Here is a 25,367-nt window from a genome sequence, read left to right as displayed (position 1 = left end):
GCAGTTAAATAATGAGTCATCACACTGAACTGCTGAAGTTTATTGCCTCACCTGAAGTCACAGGTTGAGCGTAGCTGCTTTTGCCATGCACTTGAACAAAGAATAAATATCATCCTTCTGGAAACAGAATGTCCTGTTTTTCAAATTTCTAGAACATCCCTGCTAGCATGGCATGGTACTTATTCACCCTGAATGAACCACAAGCGTGCCTTATTTCCATTTTAATACTCATTATTCAGTCCTAATAACTCTGAAGTCACTCAGCAATGGTCAGTCCTTCTTGCTGCTGCAGCAGCTTCCTTATGCTAGTCCTCCTGGGCTATCCTCGTGGCTGTCTCAACCCTCTGTCATCCTCTAACCCTGCTTGAGAAGATCTCCTAGGTCCTTAACAGGATCACAAGTAGGATCAAAAGATCTAAGAAGGGAGGCCAGCCCATCTTCATTAGCTCTCCTCTCTTTTGCTACAGCTTCTTAGGTTGTGTAGTTAAAAAGGATAACATTAAGAAGCTTTTAGAGAATCTATAGTGTTTTAGTGTAGCCAGTTACTACCATGATCAAAGAAATAACAGACCTTTTCATCAAGAAAGAGACATGACCTCCTAATCTACAGTTCTTTTAATAGCACATTCATAATGAAATCAGTCTTAATGGGCATCTCTGTATTTTCTAGTTGACTTGGCCCATTGAAGCATACTTGCACAAATGGAGTTTGCTTGCCCACAGTGAGCTGAGAATTGCAGGCATTTCTGATTTGGTAGCACTCTGCACCCATTTCACATTGGTAAATGGCCAAGAAAGTCTCTGAGAGATAAGAAAGCTCCTGACAATCAAATGCAAAGTCAAAGTTTAGCTATTTCTATCATGCCCAGGTTCCAATACCTAATGTCCCACGTTTGTTTTCAGAGTGGGAAATTAGCATATGTTTCTGTCAAGAAGTCAGGAATAGTGTACTGAGCACTGAGCCTCTAGCAGAGAGGAAGATGCAAGCAGCAGCTGGTGAATAGAAAATGCTTAAGAAAGACAGCTGCTTTGCTCTACCACAGATGCAATGGGGCACACTGGGAGTAGGGATAGTGAGGAGAGTCACTGTTTCAGGGAACTGTGAAACACAGGCAAAAGAGATATTAGGGTCACTAAAAGAAAAGAAAATAAATAAGCAGCCATCCCACTTGACATTGTGGCTATCCTAGAAATGTGAAGTTACAGACAGTTGTAAAGAAAAAAAAAGAAAATAATAATCTCTTTTGTACATAGGAAAAGTGCATAAGTTCTATCATGCCTAAATTAGAACTATGCGAACTTATGCTTACCTGTTTGCCGTCACTTGATAAAATGGTTCTGTTGTTAGAGTGGGTTTCTTCTGAAGAAATAAATCAGGGGTTTAGCAATTAATATAATATTTTACAACAACATACACTCTCCCCAAAGCACATCCAAAACACCCCTGTCTAAGAATTTTCTTTTACTTATGTCTGTTACTGAACTGCCTAATTTCTACTGTCAAAAATAGTCAGTCTTTGATGAGAAGATATGCCTGTACCTATTGAGAAAGACTGCCTCACCTCCTCCTTTCTTTTATTCCTGGCTATGCATGTGGCAGTATAGTCTCTGCCTTCATTATCACACTACAATACTTGAGGGAGAACTGCAATGCCACTAAAGCATCTGCAAGCCCAGATTTCTCTCCTGTGTTTGGAGAGTATCGCTGACACTTTGGCTTTGAGTAATTGCTGATCAGCACTGAAAGGATCTGTTGCCTGTGGTTCTGCCTTATTTATGGGACTCTGTGGATAATTTTCCTCAGATGGCATGAGGGTAGATGCTTAATAAATGGTAGGCTAAGTGTGCATGGAGTAAGGCAAAACAGGGTATCTCCCCTAGAGCGAGGGAAACAGTTTTAAGGGAGAAGCTGAGCAGATTTTTCTTTAATGTATCCAAAGATTTTTAGCAGTTTTCTTATCAGATATTTTTGAGTGGTGGCATCCTATACCTTTCTTAGACTAGAGTCTTGTTTAAAATAGCTCTATTTTTTTTTAAATGAAAAGCCTAAATGTCACTGATCACTTCTAAGAGCATGTCTAGATTTCCAAATTCCAATGTCTAAAGAGAAATGAAGCAACAGGTATTCAGACCATGTAGCTTTTTCAGTGGGAGACAAAGCACTTTTAATTAGGCACTTGATGGTCACCTAAGAGTGTTTCTATTATCTGAATAGGAAGGCTAGGCTCCTTTTCAGACATCAAATTTTGATGCATAGTGTAGACTGAATTTCTTTGTTTGTTCAAAACACACCTGTTTTGAAGAGCCTGCTAGTTCTCTGTTCTAACATACCTAAATAAATAAATAAAAAGGGTTAGGGAAAACCACAACCTTATAATTTGCTAGTAGCTTATTGCATGTCTGAGAAAAACAGTAACTTGTACGACACGATTACAACACTGCAGGCTTATATCAAGTACTTCAACAAGAAATTAGATTTTCCTACAGCATTTTCACAGCTTCAGGGTTACTTTGGGTACTGCTGGAAACTCTGGCTGTAGTTCCATGCACATCTGCTACTCTCTGCCATTAAGGTATTCATCAGGAATAAAAAATATGCATATCAGATAAGTATAGCAGTAGGAGCATTACTGATTTGTTCTTCTACTAAACATAGTTGATTGCTTGGCTGTTTTAATCTTCTATCAAGGAACAACTCAAATATAATTTACAGTATTAGTCTGTGTTATCTACTAGTCACATACCTGTCCCTGGTTTATATTAGAACACAGCATTACCAGGGTTCTTCCTGCTGCAGAGGGACATTGAAATGCTGTGGAGGCCTGTCCCCACACCACCTGCAAAAGACAGAAGCAGCTGGGAGCAAGACCAGCTCCTGCTCCGTGTTAGTGCCACCCAGAGGTAGCTCACAAAGAGGACAGCATCAGCTAGGGCTGTGTCTGCCCTTCCTCTCCCACATCACTCTTTGCAGAGGTGACCTGTGATACCTACATAAGGCTGTTGCTCTTGCCTTCACACCCAGGGAATGTCAGATCCTTTTCCAGGTGCTCCAGCTACAGTGTCCACATACCCTCCAGCTCACACCAATGTCCAGAACTCGTGGTGCTTAAAGCGCAGGTAGGATGACTTGCACTTCCATCAGAAAGGAAGAATAATAACCTGGTGATTACAATACTTCTGCAAGCCTCAAGAGTCTAGGTCCAGGTGCTGGCCCTTCTACAGATATTCTTGAATTACCACAGAAATGTCACTTAATGCAGCCATACAATGAAAACAAGATTTCCTTTTCTGTGCCATTTCTCTGTCTTGTGTGTTGAGACCGTTTTTGCACAGTGGATGAAAGATACATTCCCAATGTGGCTAACTACAGAGACTGAGAGTGGGCATCTCTGGAACAAGATGACCCCTAAGGCTTCTTTCAAATGCCAGGTGAAAAAAAAATAAATCAAAATTTCTGGAAACAGACAAACACCATCATCAGTTCACTCATCAGCTATTGAATAAATTTGTACATCATCTTTTGCCATGGCCATTCATGAACTTAAGAAGGAGATACACTTCTCGCTTCCTCTCTTTTGTCAGTGTGTGCTTTTGTGAGGCCTCATGCTCTCACTAGGTCCACTAGGATTAAATCAGTTGTGTTGTACAGAACCGCCATGTTAATAGTTCCCAGTGCAGGATGGAGGTAGTAGTTATCTTAGTATTTCTGCTGCATTTAGTTATTTTTATAGTTCTGCACCTTTCTTCCTGCTGAGGGAGCTGAATAAAAAAAAATTACTTTGAAAGACATTATAATCAACGGCTGCTGACTGCAATTACATTGTGTACTTGATGTCTTCATAAAGCACCTCTAGTTTAAACCCACAAATCTTTCAGTTTGAATTCTCTCTTGGCTCTGTTCTGTTTTGTTATTTCAGTGGTGTATTTACAGGAATGATCGCTAGAGTATATGGGTTTATGTAACAAAGATACAAAAAAAAAAGTTATCAGAAGATTAAAATTTCATCAGCTATCTGTACAGTGGAAAAGTAACATTTTGTTCCATTTATGACTGGTATTTATAAAGGCAAGCCTTGTGGACAATAAAGGAAAAAAAAATTGAGTTTCAGGGCTGTAAAAGCTTATTCACATTTAAGAAAATTATTAGATGAAGACTTTTAGATTTAAATGGTCATAAGAGACACATAATTGTAAAGTAAGCTCAAACTTAACAACGGCATTTTAAGTCCAAGTCAATTATGGACAAGTCTGCAGTGTTACAGCTTCTCAGCACATGAAACTTAGCTATTACTGAAAATATCCAGGAAGAAATTCTTTGCTATATATGAAAATGTATTAATATGATTTATTAAAATATATGAATATGACACTGAAAATAAGTGAATATGATAAATTTGGAAGCTTCTATTTTTTGAAGCTAGCTGGAATACTTTTTTTTCCTTTGTGCCACTAATGTCACTTTAACCTTTGCCCCTCTATGGTAAGAAAGTAATTGTTTTGCAGATTTTCCTTTAAGACTTAATAATTTCCTTGCAGTCTTGTCTCCAGGCTAGCAGAATCACACTCCTTGTATTAGATGGGACAGCCCCAAGGACACCCTAGGGTCCTGGCTTTTTGACTCATTCAAATTCTCCTAGGGACTTGGACATTGCTCCTTTGTCTTGGCCTTGCAATAAGGTAAAATCCAAGCAATAGATCACCAGATCCTTACCTAGAATGCCTCATTCCATACCCCAGACTTCTGCACAGTAAGAGCAGAAGTCACTATTTAGCCTGTTTTTCTTGTTCCCCATTAATGCTTTCCTCACCTTTGGTTCCTCAGGCTTTGACAATGAGTTGTTGATGTTTTCCCCTGTCGCAGACCTGAGATTTAACACTTACATATGATATTTGGGCCAGGGGAGAGTCCTTCCAGCAAGACTATGTGAGTACAGAGAGTTCCTCTCGCTTCAGGGTCTCGCTGGGGGACTAGGAAGTGACTCTGCTGCATAGGGAAGCTCTGAATCCAGAGCCTGCAGTCCAGGTGCTGTCACTGCCAGTCGGCTCTGTGGAATTATTCGGGATTTAAGCAGGCTCGGTTTGCCTGACAGACTTTGCTGGTGCTGGTTGGGTAAGCACCTAGAAATTGATGTCAGAATATTTCTAATGTGTTCCCACATCATCTACAAAATTAAATATAAATTAGAGCTTCCAGTGTAGAACCCTCCTTTTCTTCCAAACATGCTGCTGGTAAAGACTTCATACTATGATGAAGCCAGGGAGTAGTTTGTATTTTTCTAGCAACAACTCTAAATTAGACCTGATTTGGGGGCAGTAAAGGTACATATTCTTGTGCATTCACAGTGTAATCTTCTAGAATGAGAGAGTAGAGTCTATTCTCTTTTTGCATCTTTGTCTAAGAATTTAAGCAAGCTACATGAGGATAGAGTCAATCTTGTGTCACAGAAATAAATAAATAAATAAACAAATAAACAAATAAATTAATTAATAAACATGCCCCAAGCCCTAAAACATTTCTCATGCTCAGTTTCCTATATGCTATGCCAAAACAAATATTAACTTTCACCCCCTCAGTCAGTTTCTGTGTGAGAATAGCAGTATGCTATCAGTTCTTCAAAATACAGTTGATGTTCATTCCAGTGTACTAATGGACCTTAATCCAAATCTGCAAAGCTTTGTATGCAGTGCTCAAACAGTGAAACTGTACCCCAATGACAGGGAGTAAAGGATTTATTAAACTGGCACTTCTGTTTAATAAAGGCTGTATCAGAAACTTTAGAGATGCTGATGGTTGCTGGCCTATTTAGAAGCTTTGTAACATCTAATTAACAGCAGCCATTAACATCCAGGATATATAAATTCATACAGAAGCATAATAGAATGCTTAGGATCAGAAAAGAAATTATCCTAAAGTCCAGACTCTAGTATGCTTTAGAAAGCATGCTCCTTGGAGTCTGCTGATGGATAGAGTACTATGGGGCTGAACAGAAAGGAATGAGGAAAAGCTGTTTTCCTTCTCCTTGCTGATACCTCTTGTGGGAGGGGTCTTTGCTCCTCTGGTTTATTTAACAACCAGCCAGGAAGACCACTACAACCCACAGTGCTGAGCAGGAGCAGAGGTGGAACCTCTTTGGGGCTCCTCATGTCAGGAATCTGTACCTGATGCCTGTGACTGTGCCAGAAAGGCATTTCCAGGGCAGGGCTCCCTGATTCATAGTAGTAACTCCAATGGATGCATTTCCTTTTTGATTTATAGTTGAAATACTTGGATATTGCTCTGGAAGGATGTAAATTTGCACTGAGTTCTCACATTAAGACATTACATTAATGAAGTATTGGAGAGGGTGAATAGAAAGGCTGACTATGACTGCTATCATCTCGGGAAATAATTTTGAAATAGATATTTATAGTGATTAAGCAATTGTCTGAGATTTAAATCTTTCGAAGAGGCATGAACATAAACTTCAGCTCTGCAGCTTGTCACACTGAAGAAAGTTCTGTGGCTGCAGGTGACATTGCTTTTATCTTAACAATGACCATAGCTAAGGTTAGACTGGGATGTTTTTAAGCTTGGATGTGCACATTCCTTCATCTCTTGTAAAAAGCCCAGATTTGCTATATATTTGAGCTGCCAGAGCTAAGCCAGTTGTCTGAGGCTGTTGTACACTAAAATTGTTTTTCACTCCTGACAGTTGATTACACAGCAAGTTCCCCAGCCACCTGACCAGCTGATGGTTGAGAGAAGTGCCCTGTTTAAAGAGCCTCTTTTTACCTGTCTTTGTGCAATGTGAAGAAAACGAGTTTTAGCCCCCTTCCCTGGATCCTATCAGTTGTATTTGCACATCTGCACTTAAAGAAAATAAAATCCTCCTGGTGAATGTCTTGTTTTCAGAATAGAGATTGCATGAGAAAAACTATTCCATTGCAGAGACCTCTCTGTAGCATGAGGTACTGGGACTGGAGCACAAAATGGTGTTTAAGAGCCACAAGAGCTTGCTCTACTAAAGGCTCAGCTCAGAGTGTAGTGCTCTGTCCTTTTTATTCACTCTACTGAATTTATCACTACAAGCCATAGAAGAGTAATCAGCACCAACAGGGCAGAGGCACCCTAGATGTTGTTGGTGCTTACCCCAGTTGCAAGCTTAAGCCAGGGTCTGTAAAGGTGTGTTTCCTCTCTTGCCACGCACAGGGAAGTTCCTGAGGCTTAGCTGCTCTGCTGCATCATGAAGGCTGTGCAGTCAAGAAGGACATTAAGGGGTCATACCTTTATTTCAGCATTTTGGACACATCTCTGCAGGCAAGAGAAAAGGGTTGCATTTCACAGCTATGATATCATTCTTGTAAGCTATAATTCAACATGAACCACTATAAAACCTTTCCTATGACATCAGAGATGTGAAATATAGCTGACTTCAAGTGCAGAAAATTCCCCCACAGGAATAATTGTTTCCTGGCAATTGGTGTTTGAAGGACTGATCCTTTAAAAGGCTGGCGCAAATCCCATCTAGGTAATGCTGCTCCAAACAGCACTTCTCAGGAAATGTTATATGCAGGAGCAGAGGTATGGAGCCCCACCAAAGGATCTGGCCATAGAAGTGATGGGATGGGCACTAGAGGAGCTTGTCAGGTGATCATTTTCACTTCCTTATTTCTCAAAAATCCATGCAGACCTCACTAATAGCAAAGTAGTAGGTTTGCTCATGTGCTGCACTCCCTGCCTCAGACCCTGCCTCTCCAGTAAGGGAAGACACAGATGCACAGTCAGAACCACTGTCTAATCCATCTTTCCACACATGCCCTTCAAACACAGATCATCCTGATGATACACCCATGCTGATACATGGCAGCTCACCAGGTCTGCCTCTGCTTAGGGCAGTACTTAACTCACCTAGGCCGGTCCCAACCTCCCCCCACAACAACGTGGCAAGTAAATGGAAGTAATAAATGTTGTGTGAGACACAATTTCCTTTTCCATATCATGTGAAGGAAGACGTCCACTTGAATACAGTCCAATGAGATTCAGGGTAATAATCGATGTTGACAGAGCCATAAAGGACAAGACCTTACAGAAGGGTACAGAAGGGGACAAAAAGAGTCTATAGACATGGAGAAGGTTAAAGCCAACTCAGCTCTCCCTACCCTGGTGCCTGAATCTGCTGAATCTGCTGCCTGTGTCCTGCTCTAGCAGCCTGCACATTACTTTGCCACTGCTCCATCAGTTGCATTGAAAGCAATTGTTGAACACATTGGAAAGCTTAGTCATGCCAGCTTTTCCTGTTCCTTTTCTGGGAAGGTCTTGTTGTGAAGGCAGCTCTGTTCTTGCTGTTCTCTCTGTGTGCATGGGTACATGTATGGATTAATACACCCAGGGGTCTGTGTCTCTCTCACAAACTCTCAAAGCTGTGTGTTGACACAGCTCCCATGACCTGCAGGACAGAGCTGTCTTTCCCTGGCTAATAAGAAATCTACCTACAACCCTTTCCTCTTTTCCATGGTGTCATAATTAATTGTACTATTTACATTCTTCCTCTTAATGCTAAAAATCTTACTCCTTCTCAAACAGAAATTTCCTCTTAACAGTATTTTACCTTTTGGAAGAGTAAAATAATAGTTTTGAACAGTCCTGTTCTCTTGCCTGCCATTTATATAAAAATTAAGTGGTATTTATTTATAGAAAATCATTTGCTTACAGAAACTGTAAGAGACTTGAGGTTATTTCATACAATTCATTACCAAGAAAAATAACAGCCAGAAGAGTAGCAAACCCAAGGCATTGCAGGTGCTGTAACTCCATCAGTGTAGCTCAAAGGCTAAATTCTGTCTAATGTACACCTTTAAATAGACAAACACATTTTATTGGAGAAAAAATGGTCTTTGATGTAGAATATGATCCAAGTAGTATTTCATGAAACACAATGAAGCAAACAAAAATTTTCTCTTCAGTTTTGTAATCAGATTGTCATTCCACAGTCTTTATTTACAAATAATGAGAGATGCTGTATTGAATTTTGAGCTGGTTCAGAATGATTTATTGGGTTTGATCAGAATACTGAAAAAAAACTCCAAACTTTTTTTCAAAGAGCATCAGTGAGAAAGCAAATGAAAATTAATCAAATTATCCTTCTCTGAGGATATAGATTTGTTAGAACTAAAAATTTAGTGAAGTGTTTATAACAAAAATATATGTTGTGAAATGTTTCTGTCAACTGATTCTGATTTTTTCACATTATAAAATGTTCCAAAACTGTTCATTAAGCATATTTTATGACTGGTTACCTGAGACATGTAGTATATTTTCTTCCTTTTAAATAGAAGCTTTCAGCTTTTTTAAAAAACAAAAGAGCTGTCCACAGTACTCTGGGGCACTGTATTTGTAGCTTTTTGGATGCTAAAAATTATGCGGTATTCAGAGGTGGAGATTATTTTTCATAATTATTTTGTAGGTGCACCAGTATTTAGTATTATTAATAGTAGGAAGCAGTAGCTAGTAAAAACTCACAGTTAGCAATGCACTAGCTGCGGTTTGTTTTCTATTTTTAGAAGTTATTAGTGGAAGCATTTACATATATAACTATGTATTTAAAGATCCAAAACTCTGGCAGTAGATAATGAAAAAACCAAAGTGTCCACTTCATTTTCTATGCAATACCAAGCAGGTCTATTATGTGTGAGATGTTGACAAATACACACATTTATTTCACTAACCTACTAAGCCAGGCCTTTCCAAATGGAGGCAAAGGCAAAAGTCCTTAAATGTGAGGGAAAAATCCTGGAGTTAAGTCCAGTCACTTCAGTCCATAACAATAGCAGCAGAATCCCTCCTGGGAAGACAGTGTGCAGTTTTGCTAGCACTTTTTTAATGTAATATGGTAATCTCATCAAGATCCCCAATCAGAAAGTAATCAGTTGCATCCCAAAGTTCAGGCAGTAAAAAGAGAAATATCTGGCTTGCCATTATAGACGAAGGGAAGCAAATGGGGTTAAAGGGGACCCAAACACACCCTAAATCCAAACATCATACTCCTTCCCCATACTTGATATAGATTCACTCGGATAATTTGAAGGACCATTTGCAATATTTTGAATCAGAAGTAGCCCAGGTTTTCAACAATCATTTTTACTTGCCTACTTTGTGGACTTACTGGCTGCAGTGATGACAGTTAAGTATCTTTGCAAAAGCTAAAACAGTTGTTATTTTTCTTTTCAGAGATCCTTTGAGACTGCAAAGACTATTTAAAGAAGGAAGACGGCATGAGATTGGATTTTGTGCAGTAAAGTAGGTTAATTTGAGGACAAGACAAAAAAAAATCATTATTTAGACCTTCTTGTGTTGCCGTGATGAGAACTTACCATTGCTTCTGGCTGCTGTTTTGGGCTGGTCAGCCCCACCAAAGTTTCTTAACTCCATTATCCAAAAGGACTAGTGGCTTTCCAGAAAAGGAAAAGGTTTTGGTGTTGTCTGGAAACAGCAGGCAAGACCTCCATCGTTCTAAAAGGAGCTGGATGTGGAATCAGTTCTTTTTATTGGAGGAATACACAGGAACTGACTACCAATATGTTGGCAAGGTAAGTTTCTTTTGTATTCATCTGTGTTTTGATCTCAGAAGCACTGGAAAGCTAGCTGTAGCAATTGGGGAAGAACAATGCCTGCTACAACTTTTAGTTCGTGTTCCCATGTGCCCAGCTTCTGCTGAGGACTAATTCAGCAGAAGGGTTAGTGTGCTTCAGCCTCAGATTGTAATCAGCAAGTCTTCATTTAACCAGGAAGTCCCATGGCAAATCATTGGCAATTCTGTTAAAGATTTTGCATTTTATTTTGTGTCTGGAAATAATGCAGCTTAATTATAGGCCAGATTTTTAGTTTTTAACTGGGATATGTGTTTTCCCTTGTGCTCACTAATTTTGCTGCAGTCAAACTATATAAGCCAGGAGAGGTTTAGATCTAAGTTAGGATTCACAGTACCTACATTTTTGGTGAGGATTTGCTCTACCCAGCAAAAGGTAATTGTTTTCCTTTTTATTACTCAGTGCACACAACAATGATGCAGCCATTTCCTGATAAGGTTTTGTGGTGCCACTGAGGACTGTGTGACATGACCTTCACACCACCAGTCATGCTACTACAAGGCATGGTTGAAGCACACTGTGCATATATGCTAAGAAGCAACAAGCAGCTGAAAATTTCTAATCTCAAAGCATGCTATCAGTTGGGAAAGGGTAAAAAAAAATTAAAAGAAAAATCACAGCTTAGTTCTGAGAACATTCGCCTCCCTGAGCAGCAGACCCCCATGTAGGTAACAAACTTTATGTGAGCTGTAGAGATAATGCACCTGTGTTAGGAGCCTAAAGAGAGTCTATACTGCCCGAGGTGCCACAGTCTATAGGAATATGTCTTGCAGAATGCAGAAATTATGCTACTGATGATGACATTCAAAGCAGAAACAATACAGCACCTTGGTTTTCCAAACTAAATTGGGGTTCTATCTGATCTAGTTTGATCTCTCAAGCCTCTTAGCAAAGGCTGCAGATCACAATGGTTTGACATTTTATCTCCCTCTGCAAGCTTCTGAGCATTCCCATGAGAGATGGTGGCTGCTTTTTTTGCCTGCCAGTCAGCTGTCAGTCAAAGTTGGATGCGACACTCCTTTCCTGCTAAATGGCTGTAAGGCATGATTCAAATGAAGAGCTACTCAGCTGGTGTAATACTCATAGAACTCCAGACAGGATAATCTGCATTCATGAAAGGTATACCATTGAGCCCAATCTACTGGTAAAGGCCAAAGGCAGAGAGTCCTCAGAGAGTAGAAGTAGAGAAGGAAGATAAGAGGGTAAGAAAAGATACCAAAACAGAAGACAGTAAGAGGAACGAACTAGAAAGACAGAGATGGAAGGAATGGAAGCTTTACAAAGAGGAATCAAGATGGAAAGGAGGGGGAAATGACATTAAGTGGGGGTAGAGGATGAAATGGGAGAATGTTTATGAAAAGAGCAAAAACAAAAACAGAAGATGAGACTGTGAAGGGAAAAAAAAAAAAAAAACAGGTATGAAACATGTAGTCAAGGATGAAAAAAAGGCAACAAATTTAAAGACAGCGGTCCTCCACACATTCTCCTGTTTCACAGCCTGCCGAGGGTGGTCAGGGTAATGGGGATCTTTTTGTTCAAAGATAAAGCATATGGCCCTGAGGTAATCCTACAGCCTCTCATTGTCACTGTGAATTTTGACATTAAACCTGATCAGCCCCCCATTCTTTCCACTGCAGAATTAGAGTAAAAGCTATTGGCTTCAGAGGGACTGATGGGGAAGTGAATATTCCTGCAGGATAAGTTTGCTGAGAGACAGTTAAAAGATGGTCTAGTTGGACCAGAAAACCAAGACAGTTTCAACAGAAGTCAGAGAGAGAAAAATATGCATGTTATTTTTAAAAGTTGTTCTTCCACCTATTTGTACTTTATTACACTTTCTGTTGTAAAGCACAGAAACAACACATAATGTATAAATGTCATTGATTCTGCTTTTCCTAAGCCATTTGCAAGTGGCCTTTCACACATCTTTCAAATGCCAGAACTGCTCACACTCTTGTAACTGAACAATTAGCCAAGAGGCATGGAAGAGCAGCCTTTTATTATTAAAGCTGAGGATTGGTGTGAAGGGAAATGATAGAAACATCTAAATGTCTCCAAATTGAGGTAACCAGGCAATTTAACTGAGCAATTAAACTTGATTGATGTGGGCAAATGAGGATCATGAACATTTTTATGAAGCATGTTTTTGTTGTTTTTTTATTTCTCAGAGGACAAAATGTTAACCTTAAATATGGACTTTAAATGGTAGGAATATAAAGAAGAAATGTGAACAACAAAATGTTTTAAAACAATAGCAATATATGTATATAAAAGAAAATTGTGCATATGTCTTACTATATAAACAGGCAGACATGAATCTTCTGGGGTTTTTGTATTTAGGGGTTAAAGCTGGTGGGCCTTAACATCATAGCCACAAAAAGAAAAGATTCTATATAAGCTAGAAAAAAAAAAATTTACTCAAGCTGGTTTCACTTTTGCCTCATCATTTTTTAACATCTGTTTAATCCAAACATCTACATCAGAATTTGAGATGGAAGAAGTCTGTTGTGAAAGATTCTAAAAAACAGCATTATTTGTATAAGCTGCCCAAATTACAGTTGTAAAATCCTGTAACTGATTAAACTATGAAAAACACATCAAAATAGTTTTAGAGAGTAGGGAAAGAACAGTGCAACAGTAAGCATTCAGGTTTGGGATAATGAAAGAGAAAGGTAGTATCTCTGAAGACAGAGCTCAAGGCAGTTCTGAAGACAATACTGCAGCATCATCTGAGTCACAGACCAGAGCACTGTTGTTGTCTATACCCTGTATACTCTTTATTCATTGAACCCAGAGCTTTCCATCCTTTAGGAGTTAACTGTCCAAGCACATATGATTTTTTTTTTTTTGTAGACATGGGTACTGTAATCTATTAAAAAGTGCTCCCCAGTTTTGCATTCTCCACACTTCATTGTCAGCCCAATCTTGCAGCTGTATCTCACTGGACAAGGATGTGCAACTGCCAACGAGGCACTTGCAGTGTTATAAACACAAACTGATGTTTGCTCTGGCGCTGGCACCAGATTGATCACTTTATTACCCATCCTTGTATTCCTGAATTTCATTCCTGTGTATTTGTGAAATAAAGTCTTTTTAAAGAGTTGAAATTCACCCCTCCAGTCACTCTAGTCTCAGACCTAATAATAGAGAACTTGAATAACAAGTTTTAGACTGGAATTATTCATTGCACTGCTGAATAACTTGTGAACTATAGCTATGCATTGAAGTGTGACTGATGGGTACAGTGACATTTTAACCTGAAGATATCTTTCTTCTGGTTCAGAAATTATAGCACTTGGCAGGGACTCAATCCAGAAATAAAAAAAAATAATTATATGAGCATCAAAGTAGAGGTGTCTAGCACTACTACCTAGCCAAAATTTGCAACATCTGAGTTGGGTTTTAAGAGATCTAGTTGAACGTGTGGCTGCTTAGTAAAATTTAAAAGGACTGAGGTGAATGCAGGTTTAAATCACAGGTAAACAATGAAGTGGTAGTGCAACTATACTTAAAAATACATACTGTGTTTCCTAGAGATCTTCAGATATTCCAGGGGAGAAAAAAAATCTAAACATCTGACCTGCTCCAAGATTATACTCACAGGTACAGCTACTATTTGTATGAACTTGACAGCTTTGACATGGCAGTCCCACTGCCTACATAAAATCCATGTACTGGCTTCCATCACTGAGTTTAGAGCACAAACCTAGAATAATTGTTGCATAAAGGGATAGGATTCCTCTTTCCTTAGGACTAAAGAAAGATCTGAACAAGTCTTAAATTTTACTCATTAACCCAGGAACAGCTTCTGGCAGTCTGCAATATAAAGGACCAACTTGCTTTCCTGGTAGCAGCAGGTACAACTGTGGAATGGTTTTGTAACACTCTCTCTGGCTGGCACTAACAGGGAACTTCCAGACATACTTTTCATTTTTGCTGTGTCTTATTGATGTTCATATAGTTCAAGCAGTATGCTCGCCTGGAAGCTATCTGATGTTGCTACCTGTACAACCCATCATAAACAATCAACCTCTGCTGACAACTCCATTTTTCAAGGAAGATAAAGTCAAACTCCTGCTGGTATGTGGCTTGGCAAAGCTAAAAGGAAACTGCATTACTGTAGGCAAACCCAGAATCTTTTTGTTTGGGGTTGAAAGAACCTCTTGGAAAGATGAATTCCCCTCTCTCAAGGAATGATTTAAGGTATTGTTGACCCTGCTTTTGAGGAGGGGATGAACTAAATTTTATCACAGTATAGTTTCAGCAGTGTTTTTCTTTCTTTTGTCTGATTTTACTTCTGGCTACAACTATTCTTAAGGGAAGCACAGCAGTGTACATCAGCAGAAGCAAATGAAACAAAAGGCAGAATTTCTTCAAGCCATTGTAAGTAGAGGGACTCAGTAACAAACTGAGGCAAAATTATCTGGCTGCGAGCACACACAAGTGGCTACTTAAATGGAGAAAACTACTGCCATGTAATACAATCCATGCCTTTTCATCATTTTGGGAAGTAATATGTAACATTACTCCAATGGTTAAAAGGTATCATATCTTAATTGGATGGCATGATAACTAGCAAGACAAATCTTTGCTTTCTCTCAGATTTTAGTGTGCTAGTGTTCTGTACTTACCTTTAAAAGTTTTGTTCCCCAAAAAAGCAAGATGTGAAAAGCCACACTAAAATGACTCCCTCATCTGCACTTTTAATATCCTTTATGCAGCTTTATTGGCAGACACTTGCTCAGTATTTGTTTTCCTTGCCTTGTAACTTGTACTACTATATATGCTTGATGCCTTCAGTTTCCTCTTCCAAGCATAATGACTATTTACTATTTTTGAGATGCCTAAAGTTAAAAGTTGCCCTTGTAACTTCTGTTTATTCAGAGAGTATCTCAAAGCAATTTTCCATTCATTTTTGATTATTAGAATAGCCTCTTTCAGGGTCTAGATTTTGCATTCTGCATCCAGAAGAACGGTAAGTGTTAATACCAGCCTTTTGCATGTGACAAAACTGATGTACGGGGAGGTTAAATGGCCTTCCACACAGCTAAAAGTCGGAAATTTCAAAACAGAGATTGGAAAACAAAACAAAACAAAAAACAAAATCAGAGTTCTTAGCCTCTCCCCCCTGCTCCCACCCCCTCAGTTTCTTTGATTAGGTCACCTGCCTCCTTCTTCAATAAGCCAACTATTTGTCATTCTCTTAAAAAATAGAACAAATGCTGTGGCGCATCTGTGCTTCCATTATTCCTCATCCATCAGTCATATTTTATGTTCCCCCACTTGACTTTCCCAAGTGCCCTTCATTTCTATATTGAATTGCACACACACACACACACTTGTCTTGTATTCCTCTTTGAAAGATTTACTGGCGCTGATAGAAGTTCTCTGTACTGTCGGTCTCTGCGGAATAGAGATAACTCTGTAATGAGGGACAGCTGAGAGGTTAAAGGCCCAGGACGACAATCCAGAAACAGCTTGCTGGTTTTGAACCAGCATACGAGGGCTAGGAAAGGAGATAATGAGCAATGGGTGGGATGGGCAAGGATGGTATTCAGAAAATGAAAAGGCAGGAAATACAGCATGGTTAATGTTTACGATCATCATAACTGTGAATCTACTTGGCCTCAACCTTGTATCTAAATACATTACACAAAAAAAAAGAGCCTTACAACCATCTGTTTCAAACAAACCTCATTTCCTACAGTATGGCACATGATGGTACTTACAGTGTAACGATACAGAACCTCCTCCTCTTCTTCCCATTCTACCTACAGAAGCAAGCAAATCCTGGGACCCTCAAGGCAATATTTATGTTAATTCTTATTTTTCATTTTTGTGTCCCAAACAAAACAATTTTGTTTTCCACATGCTAATAACCCACACATTCCAGTGCTTACATTTTGGATCATATCTTTTCACAGATTATCCTGTACTACTCTTGTTAGGACATAGTCCTGAACTGTGTGTCCCTAGACTTCCAGCTATAGAAAAACAGTTGAACATATTAATCTTGCTCTCTAGGGAGAGACTACATGTGAAGTTCATGCTTGATTATGGATTATTTAGATCGCTGTCATTTAGATTGTTTTATCTTTTTTTTTTAATAGCACAGTAGCATTCTCACTATGAAGCTGCAACATCATGAATATAATAAATAAAAATATAAAAAATAAAGTCGCTCTTTCAGGCCTAAGACAACCATTGTTACTCTACCACTTATTGTTTACAGTTGTCTTACCAAATATAGTAAACCATAAAGCTTAGAGAAATCTCTATTAAATTAAACATATTGTCTGTGCCTCCCTTTTCTTTTGCTTCCATTTCCCTCACTGGTGAACATCAGCTCACAGTGGGGCAGCAGCAGGTTGAGAGCTGTGGCCAGTCAGTGTAAAATTTCAAAACATAAACTGAAAATGTGTTGTGATGTGAATTCCTACTGTTGATCTGTATTTGCTAATGCAGACTGTGGCTTGCTTTCACCATTAACTGGGTGAAAGAAACCTCAGCATGCAGTTGCAAGTACTTCAGGATGCAGTGAAGCTTATAGTTGTCATGAAAGTCTGAGGTGGCAGATGAAAAAATGGAAAGAATTGCCCTCTGGAAGGAAAAGAGAAGGAAAAAATATTAGTCCTTTCTCTCTTGTCTCCTAATTTAATAAAAAAAACCCACCCCAAAACAGAAGAACAACAGTTGTAAAGAAATAAAATACTGAGTGAGCTGGGAGTTAAAAACTCATATTAAAGGACAAGAGGGAAACATTAGCAAATGCTTATGTTAGAATTATAATTCCCACTGTTTTCTCAACAGAGTTATTTATTTTGGAGTTGTATTGTTTGATGAAGACTGCAGTCCTTCTATCCCCCAGCTTGCTTATGCCATGTGGTACAGGGCAGGGCTCCTGGAGAGCTCAGCTGAAATGGCCTCTCTTTATGGGAATATTGTCCCTCTGGCATTATTTCATACTTTGTCTCTTTGTGAAACATCAAATGATGTTTCACATTAGATGTCTGCTGGAACAAAGGAGAATTTAATGTGTTGCATAGGTTCACATAATGATAATTGAGTCATCTTTAGCTTATTGGTCATCTTTGCCCACTCTATATCTTCATGTTGGAAGGCAACATCAATTTCAGTCAAGGCATTTGTATAACTTTTGTGTTTAGCATCATGTTGTCATTAGTGGAAGGTCACGCTCTCCCCAGAAGACAGAACCAAACAACATATGTGTACCTTTGGCTCTTTAACATAGTTCCTTGTACGTAACAGCCCTTGCAATCAAGCTGGTTGGAGCACTGGCAGAGGATTTAAAGGACATGCAAACTGACATGGCAAAGCATTTATTCACAGTTCCTTTCCACTTCGTGTAGTTTTACACATTTCAGGTCGGTTGCTTAAACCACAGTTAATACTGTTTACAACTGCTAAAATTGCTCAGAGGATGGGCATAACATCATCCCCACATCTTGGGAATAACAAGTGCCACAGAGGTTGCAGGCAAAGAGTTAATGCCTGTAGAAAAAAATTCTTGCATGTATATTTGTGGTATTTGTAAACCCAGGTAGGCTTGACCCTCATGCTACTTGCAGGTAGATCCTGTCAGGATCTATACCATTCATCTTATAAATATCTGTTATTTTACCTACAGAAATATTTTATAAACAATTTCCTTTAGAATTTTTAGATTGATAGTATCACAGCAATTATATGTGCTTCAGAGAGAATTCTTTCCTTTCATGAATACTAGATATTGTATAATTAGGAGATCATAGACACAAGTATTCTCACCAAAAAGAATTCCAGGCTCTCCAGTCAAAATTAATATGCATTTCTAGATAGGCTATGCTGGATCTTGGACCTGAATTGGTGTGACTTTATCTATTTTCAGAATTTAGGTACCTTCCCCAAAGACTGTGGCTTTTCAGACATTATAGAAAGAAATATTTCATCACTGTCACCATGCTTAGATGCATCCAATTTTTTATTTTTTTTTTTTTTTTTATGGAACAGAGTGTGTCCAATTTACTTAAAAGGCTCCTGATTTATTGGTATTTCTCTGCTGTGGATAATGTTTCACTCTAGCAGAATTTTCTGCCTGACTCAAGGCTCTTTGGGGCCAGTGGGCAAAGTGCCATTCCGTATCCCTGAGCAGTTCTCCTTTATTCATGATGAATGGGTCCAGCATAACACACCCTCTGGTCAACTCATCAATCATCTGGGTGAAGAAGTTGTCTTAGGACATTCTGCAGAAATCTGGGTTGCTTACATACAGACATATTGCCCTTCCAGCAAAACATAAGAATGATTAAAGTTCCCCAAGAGTCCTATGACCTGCAATCACAGGGTTTCCTCCATCTGTCTAAAGAAGGCTACATCTGCTTCATCTCTTTGAGCAGACAGTCTGTGGCAGATACCTATTGTGATGTCTTGTGTTGGCTTATCCTCTTATTCTCAAGATCTCAACTGATTTGTCACCTGTTCCTAAGCAAAGCTCCACCTACACATTCTGATTATTTGCTAATCCATCTCCTTGCCTTCCTGATCTGGTCTCTGTAAGGATCTACATTCTGCTGCTGCGTTCAGGTTGCATGAGCTGTCCCTTCACAGCCTCACTAATGGCACTTTGAAAGAGGAATCTGCTCAATGCCAGACTTGCCTAATGTTTCCCATAAACATTTTTCTAGTTGAGGAGTTGAGGAGTCCTGGGTCCTGTTGAGAGATAGATGTGTAGCCTTTCATATTGCATCTACTGTCTCATAAACCCTTGATTATCTGGTTATATAACACAAATTTCTGTTTAGAAACAAAGTTGGAGAGCATAACAGAATGGAAATATTTCTCCTTTTCCCAGCTTCTGACCTATAGGACTAAATGACAGGGGCATGAAAACAGATTAAAGACTCAATTAAACTTTTGGATATGAATTAGTATCCTTTTTGTTAAGTCTCCATTTAAATCTGAATGTGGGTTCTCATTTGTTTTAGCATTTGTCTGTATCCTCCCTTCTCCATCTCCTTTCTTCCTCCCTGACACACACACTTTTATGCAGCATATAAAATTCATATACACATTTCAGGGTTTGATTGTCAGCATCAAGCACTCAGAATATCAAAGGGTCACCTTTGTCAGTAAGCAAAGGATGAGCATTTGCTTTCAAGCGCATCCATCAGGGAGTAGTCAGAAGCTGTTACTTGCCGAAGAAGCCTGATGTTTTATTCAACTATATCCCAGTAAAAACATTTCTGGATATTAGGCCAAGGGGTTTTTTTGGTTTTTTTTGTTTTTTGGTTTTTTTTTTGTTTTTTTTTGTTTTATTTTGTTTTGCTGTTCATCTTTCAGATAGATTCTACCCTACCCCAGTGGGAGAATAGAGGTTTTCAAGAAATTAGAAATGTATGTGCTCATATACCTTAATTAAGGTGCTGTATTTGCTTACCATTTAATTATGAAGCATTTTTGAAAGTTCATGAGTCCAAAGAAAATATTTTGTCAGTGATTAAATAGATAATTCTGACCACTGATAAAGAGTAATCAACTGTCTCTGGGCAACTTCCTAGAGAAATCCAAGATAAATAAAGCCAGACATATAATACAGGCCTAGTTCACTGACTATACCCATCACATAATTTGAAGACTAAGGCACATACACTAAAATTATTATCAAAGTGCATGTTTGCTGAATGTACTCTTCAAAAAATATTTTCTCCTAATCTCAACAGAATACCTGGTGCCATCTTCTACTATATTAATTCCCTTTTCTAATTGACTAATGCAGTACAGGACAGAAGTCCCATTATAGTCAGTGGAAGGATATCAGGATATTGGAATTAATTTCCTCTGACTTGGAAAAAAGCTGTAAAGAAAGTTGGTGCTCTTGAATTGTAGGCACAGTTCTAATTGAAAAATGGGGTTTAGGCATGCATCCCTTTATGAACTCACTGTATTCATTGCATTATAAATAATGTATTTAACTCATTATATTACAACTTAGGCACTTTCTTTCCTTTAACCTCTCATATGAAAGTACACATATTCCTTATCAAGGAATTTTTAAGATACCTCAAAATGCTACTTTAGCTAATGTAGCCAACCTCAGAATGCAGAACCCCCCCCCCCTACCTACCCATTCAAACCTTTGATGACAGTAACCTTCAGCTGGGGGATAATAACAAAAACCTGAGAACAGTTAGATTTTCTACCATTGAAGCTGCATTAAGGAAAGGCAATCTGCCCCACCCTCTAAATACAGCAAGCTGTGGCAAAGCCCCAGTATTGCTATTCTTGATGTCAGTTAAATGATATTCAGTCTTTCCATAAACACAGAAGAAATTACACCCAAGGTTCTCAAATCATGTTATAATCATTGCATACACAACTGGACATTGTTAACATTTTACTGCAGGGAGAATGTAGAAGCATCAAATAGTGATCTGTCTAAGATCAGACAGGAAGACTGTGACAAAGGCCATATTAAAACTTGACAGTGTATTTGCAGCTACAAGCCTGTCTTTCCCTTGCTTATCTAGTGGTTTTGTCAGAGATCCTCTTAAAGGTGCTTCACTCCTTGTTTGTGTTTTTTTTTGTATACCAAGCAAATCATCAGTGATGTCTCAAACTAAGTCTCCCTTTTAGTTTTTAAGACTCCATGCTCGAAGCCAATGACCGACTATCCAGTTTATGCAGTAGATTTGCACTGCTAGCAATGTCTGTCTCCTAAAATTACTTGTACAGCTCTTTCAAGAATGCAAAGGCTTGAATTTTCACTTCTGATCACCAAATTGTATACACTAGATAAAATAATTTTAAACATCTATTCTAATATTCTGCCCAGCTATTCAAGAGAGTTTTCCTAGTACCTGAGCTAGGTTGTGAGAAGTCTGGACTTGGCAAAGCCATTTATACTTTTTAGTAAGTTAACGACGATGTCTCAACTAAAGCATGTCTACCAGGTCCTTTTGCTACCCACCAGTTTGAAAAACTGGCAAGAAGAAATAATTCTTGCTTTGACAAAGAAATCCAGATGTTTAATTGATGTACCAAAAGCATAAAACGGGGATATTAAACTGCCTAGCCTTCCTTGAGAGAAGAACAAGATCCTCAAGCTTTTGTGAGGATAATTGCAGAAGTCTGCATAATGCTCTATTGTTACCATCACTACTGTTTAGCTGAAGAGAGCTCTTTGATCTTTCAAAGGCATAATGAAACCAAACTGCTCTAAGTAGAGCTGGGAAAATTCCGCATATAACCATGGATTTTTTTTATTTTTTTTTAAGGTAAGAGGTCAGTTATTACTCAGAGTCAGAATTATTTTGAGTTCCTTAGAATCTGAAAGGAAGACTGCATCTTTCTACTGTTATACAGTAGTTCAAAGAAAAGCAAGAAGTTTGATAAAAGGACATGAAACTTAATGACCCATATGTATAGAGATCAGACTTGACACCATAGTGTCTTGTTCATTACAAATTAAAGACCTATTTGTCTTTGTAAGGGCAAACTTTGTAAATTCCTGAGGTAATTTGGCTTAGAGATAATAGAAAGGGGAACAAATAAAGTGCATTACCATGGAAGTGCTAAGCAGCACTCAGCTCAAGAGAACATAGAGATACCTTTACCTAGTTTGCAGCTTTGCCAGATATTCATTAAGATCTGATAATCAGTTGCCCCTAGAGAGAAGGGCTGTCGGAAAAAGGTACCTTGCTAGTTTAGTGTACTGCAGAGCAGGAGAAAAGCTCTTGTGCCACTGTCCCTGTTTAATCACAATGAAAAGTAGAAGCAGCTGGAGAACCCACGAGGGAGAAGACTTGAGAAGTCCCAGGAGATGCTGAAGGATTGGCATATTCCAGTTGATTTTTTTGCAAAGCTGATTAACTGTGGCTGCATGTTTACACTTCAGGTTAGAAAACCCATTTGTGATTTTGAAGGGTGTGTAATAAAGGTGTGAGTCACCAGAGTATGGATGTTTATTCTTAGATCCATACATTTAAAACAGAACAGGTTCCCAACTTCACTTTGGGCAGCCTATTCCTTAATCCAAGGATCTCAGCATCAGCCAAACTGTAGTCGCTGTCTCTCTCAGGCCATGTGGCTTCTCATATGGCCCTCACCAAAAGAGCACCTGCCTGAAGGCAGTGAGCCTGAGGTTCCAAAGTGAGAGAACACATTACATCTTGTCTCTGATCTAATGAGAAATTCTTATTCCATTGTCCTTTATACTTCTTACTATTTTTATTTTTTTTCACACCCTCTATTATTATACTAACTCTTCAGTGTTCTATTTGTTTTAAAATCAAATGCCACCATCTTTTATATTGTTTGCCTTTTGAGTACCTGGTTGCTTCTGAATCTCGAGATATGCTTTTTGATCTGTTTGTTTTCTGATTTTGTTCATCTCTATAAAACTGGTATTAGCCTCTCTTGGGGTCATTCATTTACAGGGAACAGATTGTTACTGCTACTTTTGCGAATGAGTAACAAAGTTCACTGACATTTTGATACTCTGAAGAAACAGAAAGACAGCATCACCATGATATTTTTTTTTTTAATTCTCCTGCAATTCTTAATACCAGGACAATATGTTTTGCAGGCAATAGTGCTGTTGCTGCTTTTAAAATGCTTATAGCTTTTTTTCCCTGTCAGCAGTGGGTGCAATTTCAGCTTTTTTACTGTTGTTCTTGAATGTCAAGGCTGCTTTCTGTTTTTACTTTTAAAAAGCAAGCAATTAGATTAAAGGTTACCCTTAGAGGATACTTTTGTTTTACCCTTTGCATGTTATGCACTGAGGTGGTTATCTTAATAAAGTATTTGACTTATGTTTAATAGTTCAAGTATTGAATTCCTATATCTTTTAATGTTTTTTCTCATTATTATTTCAATATTTACTCAGTTTTTTCTGTCAGTCTGCCTGTTTGAATGCAACCAGGATCAATACACTTTTTGTAAACAAGGTATCTTGAAGATATCTTCTTTTTGTAAAAACACAACCTGCTATGTATTATTATATTAATAGGATTCTACAGCTGAATGAGCCAGGTTTTGAGGTGTTCTTGGATTTTCTCTACTAACTCTTATGGATCAAAAATGCAAGCACATTCAAATAGACATAGTGTATTTTTCAATAACTCCAAAGAAACTAACACTCTAAAATGCAGGAACCTCCTATAACCTCAGTAATTCTTCAGTGCTTTATTTCATTATTTTTTTTATAGATTGGATGTTTTCAGTTAGGATTTGGACTACTCGATGATCCTGTTAAATCTCTTCCAACTCAACATATTCAGTGATTCTGTGATTCTTGATTTCAGTCTTACCCTTTATTATGAGAAGATACTAGAGTAGAAAAAGAGAGCTATTGAAAATGGAAGGAATAGAAACAGGAAAAAAATGAAATGTTCATGAAATAGGAGTTATTAAGAAAAAATCTAATACACAATGCTTGGTCGTAAATGGAAGGAGAAGGAACAGAAGAAGGAGAAAAAACAGAGTATTTTAGTCTGGAAGAGCTAGTTTGATATAGCAATGAAAATTTGTGCTTATTTCTAACGCAGATAGGAAAATACTAACATTGTTGTTCTGAAATCTATGTCCATTTGTGCAGAAGGAAGGCCAATTTAAATGCAGCAATTACAGAAAACCAGCTAGGAGCATCAGCCCTTCATATCTGGCCTTTTCTTCACTAACTGTTTTTGGAATCCACTTGACTTGAAAACATAGATGACTGAGGTTGTAAACAGGTTTTCAGCTGAGGACTCAGAAATGCCTATTTTGCAAGCAAAGGCTGTATATAGGCTGGGAGTCTAGGAAAAAAAAGCCCACAAAACAAGAGGGTATGGAACTACTATCTGTAAATGCAGGATTAGAAAGTATTTATGTATGTGGGAGGAGGCTCTTAAAAACAGAAACATAATGCTGGTACAAAAACAGCACATCTAGTTTGGGAAACAAGATCTTTTCTACTCTCCAAAGCAGCTATTTCTTTGAAAAGGAACTGTGAATCTGTTGCATCTTTTTCTTTGCTAGGTATGGAGAGAACCAAGCAAGATAAAGCTGCATTAATAAACTCAAACACCCAGAAATCAGTCACACTGAACCATATTCAGGTTTTCTGTATTAACTATGGCATAGGAACTGTATTCACCATACTTAACCAATCACTTACTATAGTTAACCAGTTCAATTACTCCATAAACTGTGACATCTGTAAGGGCAAGAAAGTGCTGAAAAATGAAGACTGCTGATGGCTTAGGACAGCAGATCGCAGGTTAGTCAGGAGATACAAAAGAGTGTGAATCTACTTTAAGTACCTATGGTAACAGTTTAAACACAGCCCCTGTGTGAAAGCATTATTCCTGACAGATGTACATCTGGCATCATGGTGCTGTGATCTGCTGGCACAGGGTCTGTTCGTCTTTCTTTTTTAATCTTGTCAGGTTTTTTAAATTGTTTTATTTTCTTTGAAAATGGCAGTGTTTGAATCTTACTTCAACATCTGTCTCTTGATTTTGGAGGCTATAGAGTATAAATCTTACTATAATCTTCAAATTGCTTTATATAAAAAATGGAAAGGAATCATCTCTTCTAGTTTCTGTAAACACCAAGAAGAATTGGAATCACTGTAGCATCTTTCTCCCATTGTTTTCAAAATTATTTTTAAGCATCTAGCCATCTAATCATCAGGTTCAGCAGTCTAGCCTCTATCTCTGCCCACTGGCCTCCTCTGCATAGCTCTATAGTCCATTAACTTG

The 25,367-nt window shown here is 38.4% G+C and overlaps 1 protein-coding gene across 2 annotated transcripts in view; it reads left to right on the top strand.

Moving 5' to 3' along the window:
• The first annotated feature begins 10,338 nt into the window (after window positions 1–10,338).
• Window positions 10,339–25,367, top strand: part of LOC134047992 (cadherin-6) — a 46,354-nt gene continuing 31,325 nt past the window's right edge. For both annotated transcript variants that reach the window (XM_062499548.1, XM_062499537.1), the window contains exon 1: window positions 10,339–10,566. In XM_062499548.1, the coding sequence (XP_062355532.1) occupies window positions 10,339–10,566 (228 nt within the window). The remainder of the gene's footprint in view (window positions 10,567–25,367) is intronic.

The sequence above is a fragment of the Cinclus cinclus genome, chromosome 1, assembly GCF_963662255.1.
Source record: "Cinclus cinclus chromosome 1, bCinCin1.1, whole genome shotgun sequence".
NCBI classification, from domain to species: domain Eukaryota; kingdom Metazoa; phylum Chordata; class Aves; order Passeriformes; family Cinclidae; genus Cinclus; species Cinclus cinclus.
The sequence above is the reverse complement of the archived record's forward strand: the minus strand, read 5'-3'. Positions and strand labels throughout refer to the sequence as shown.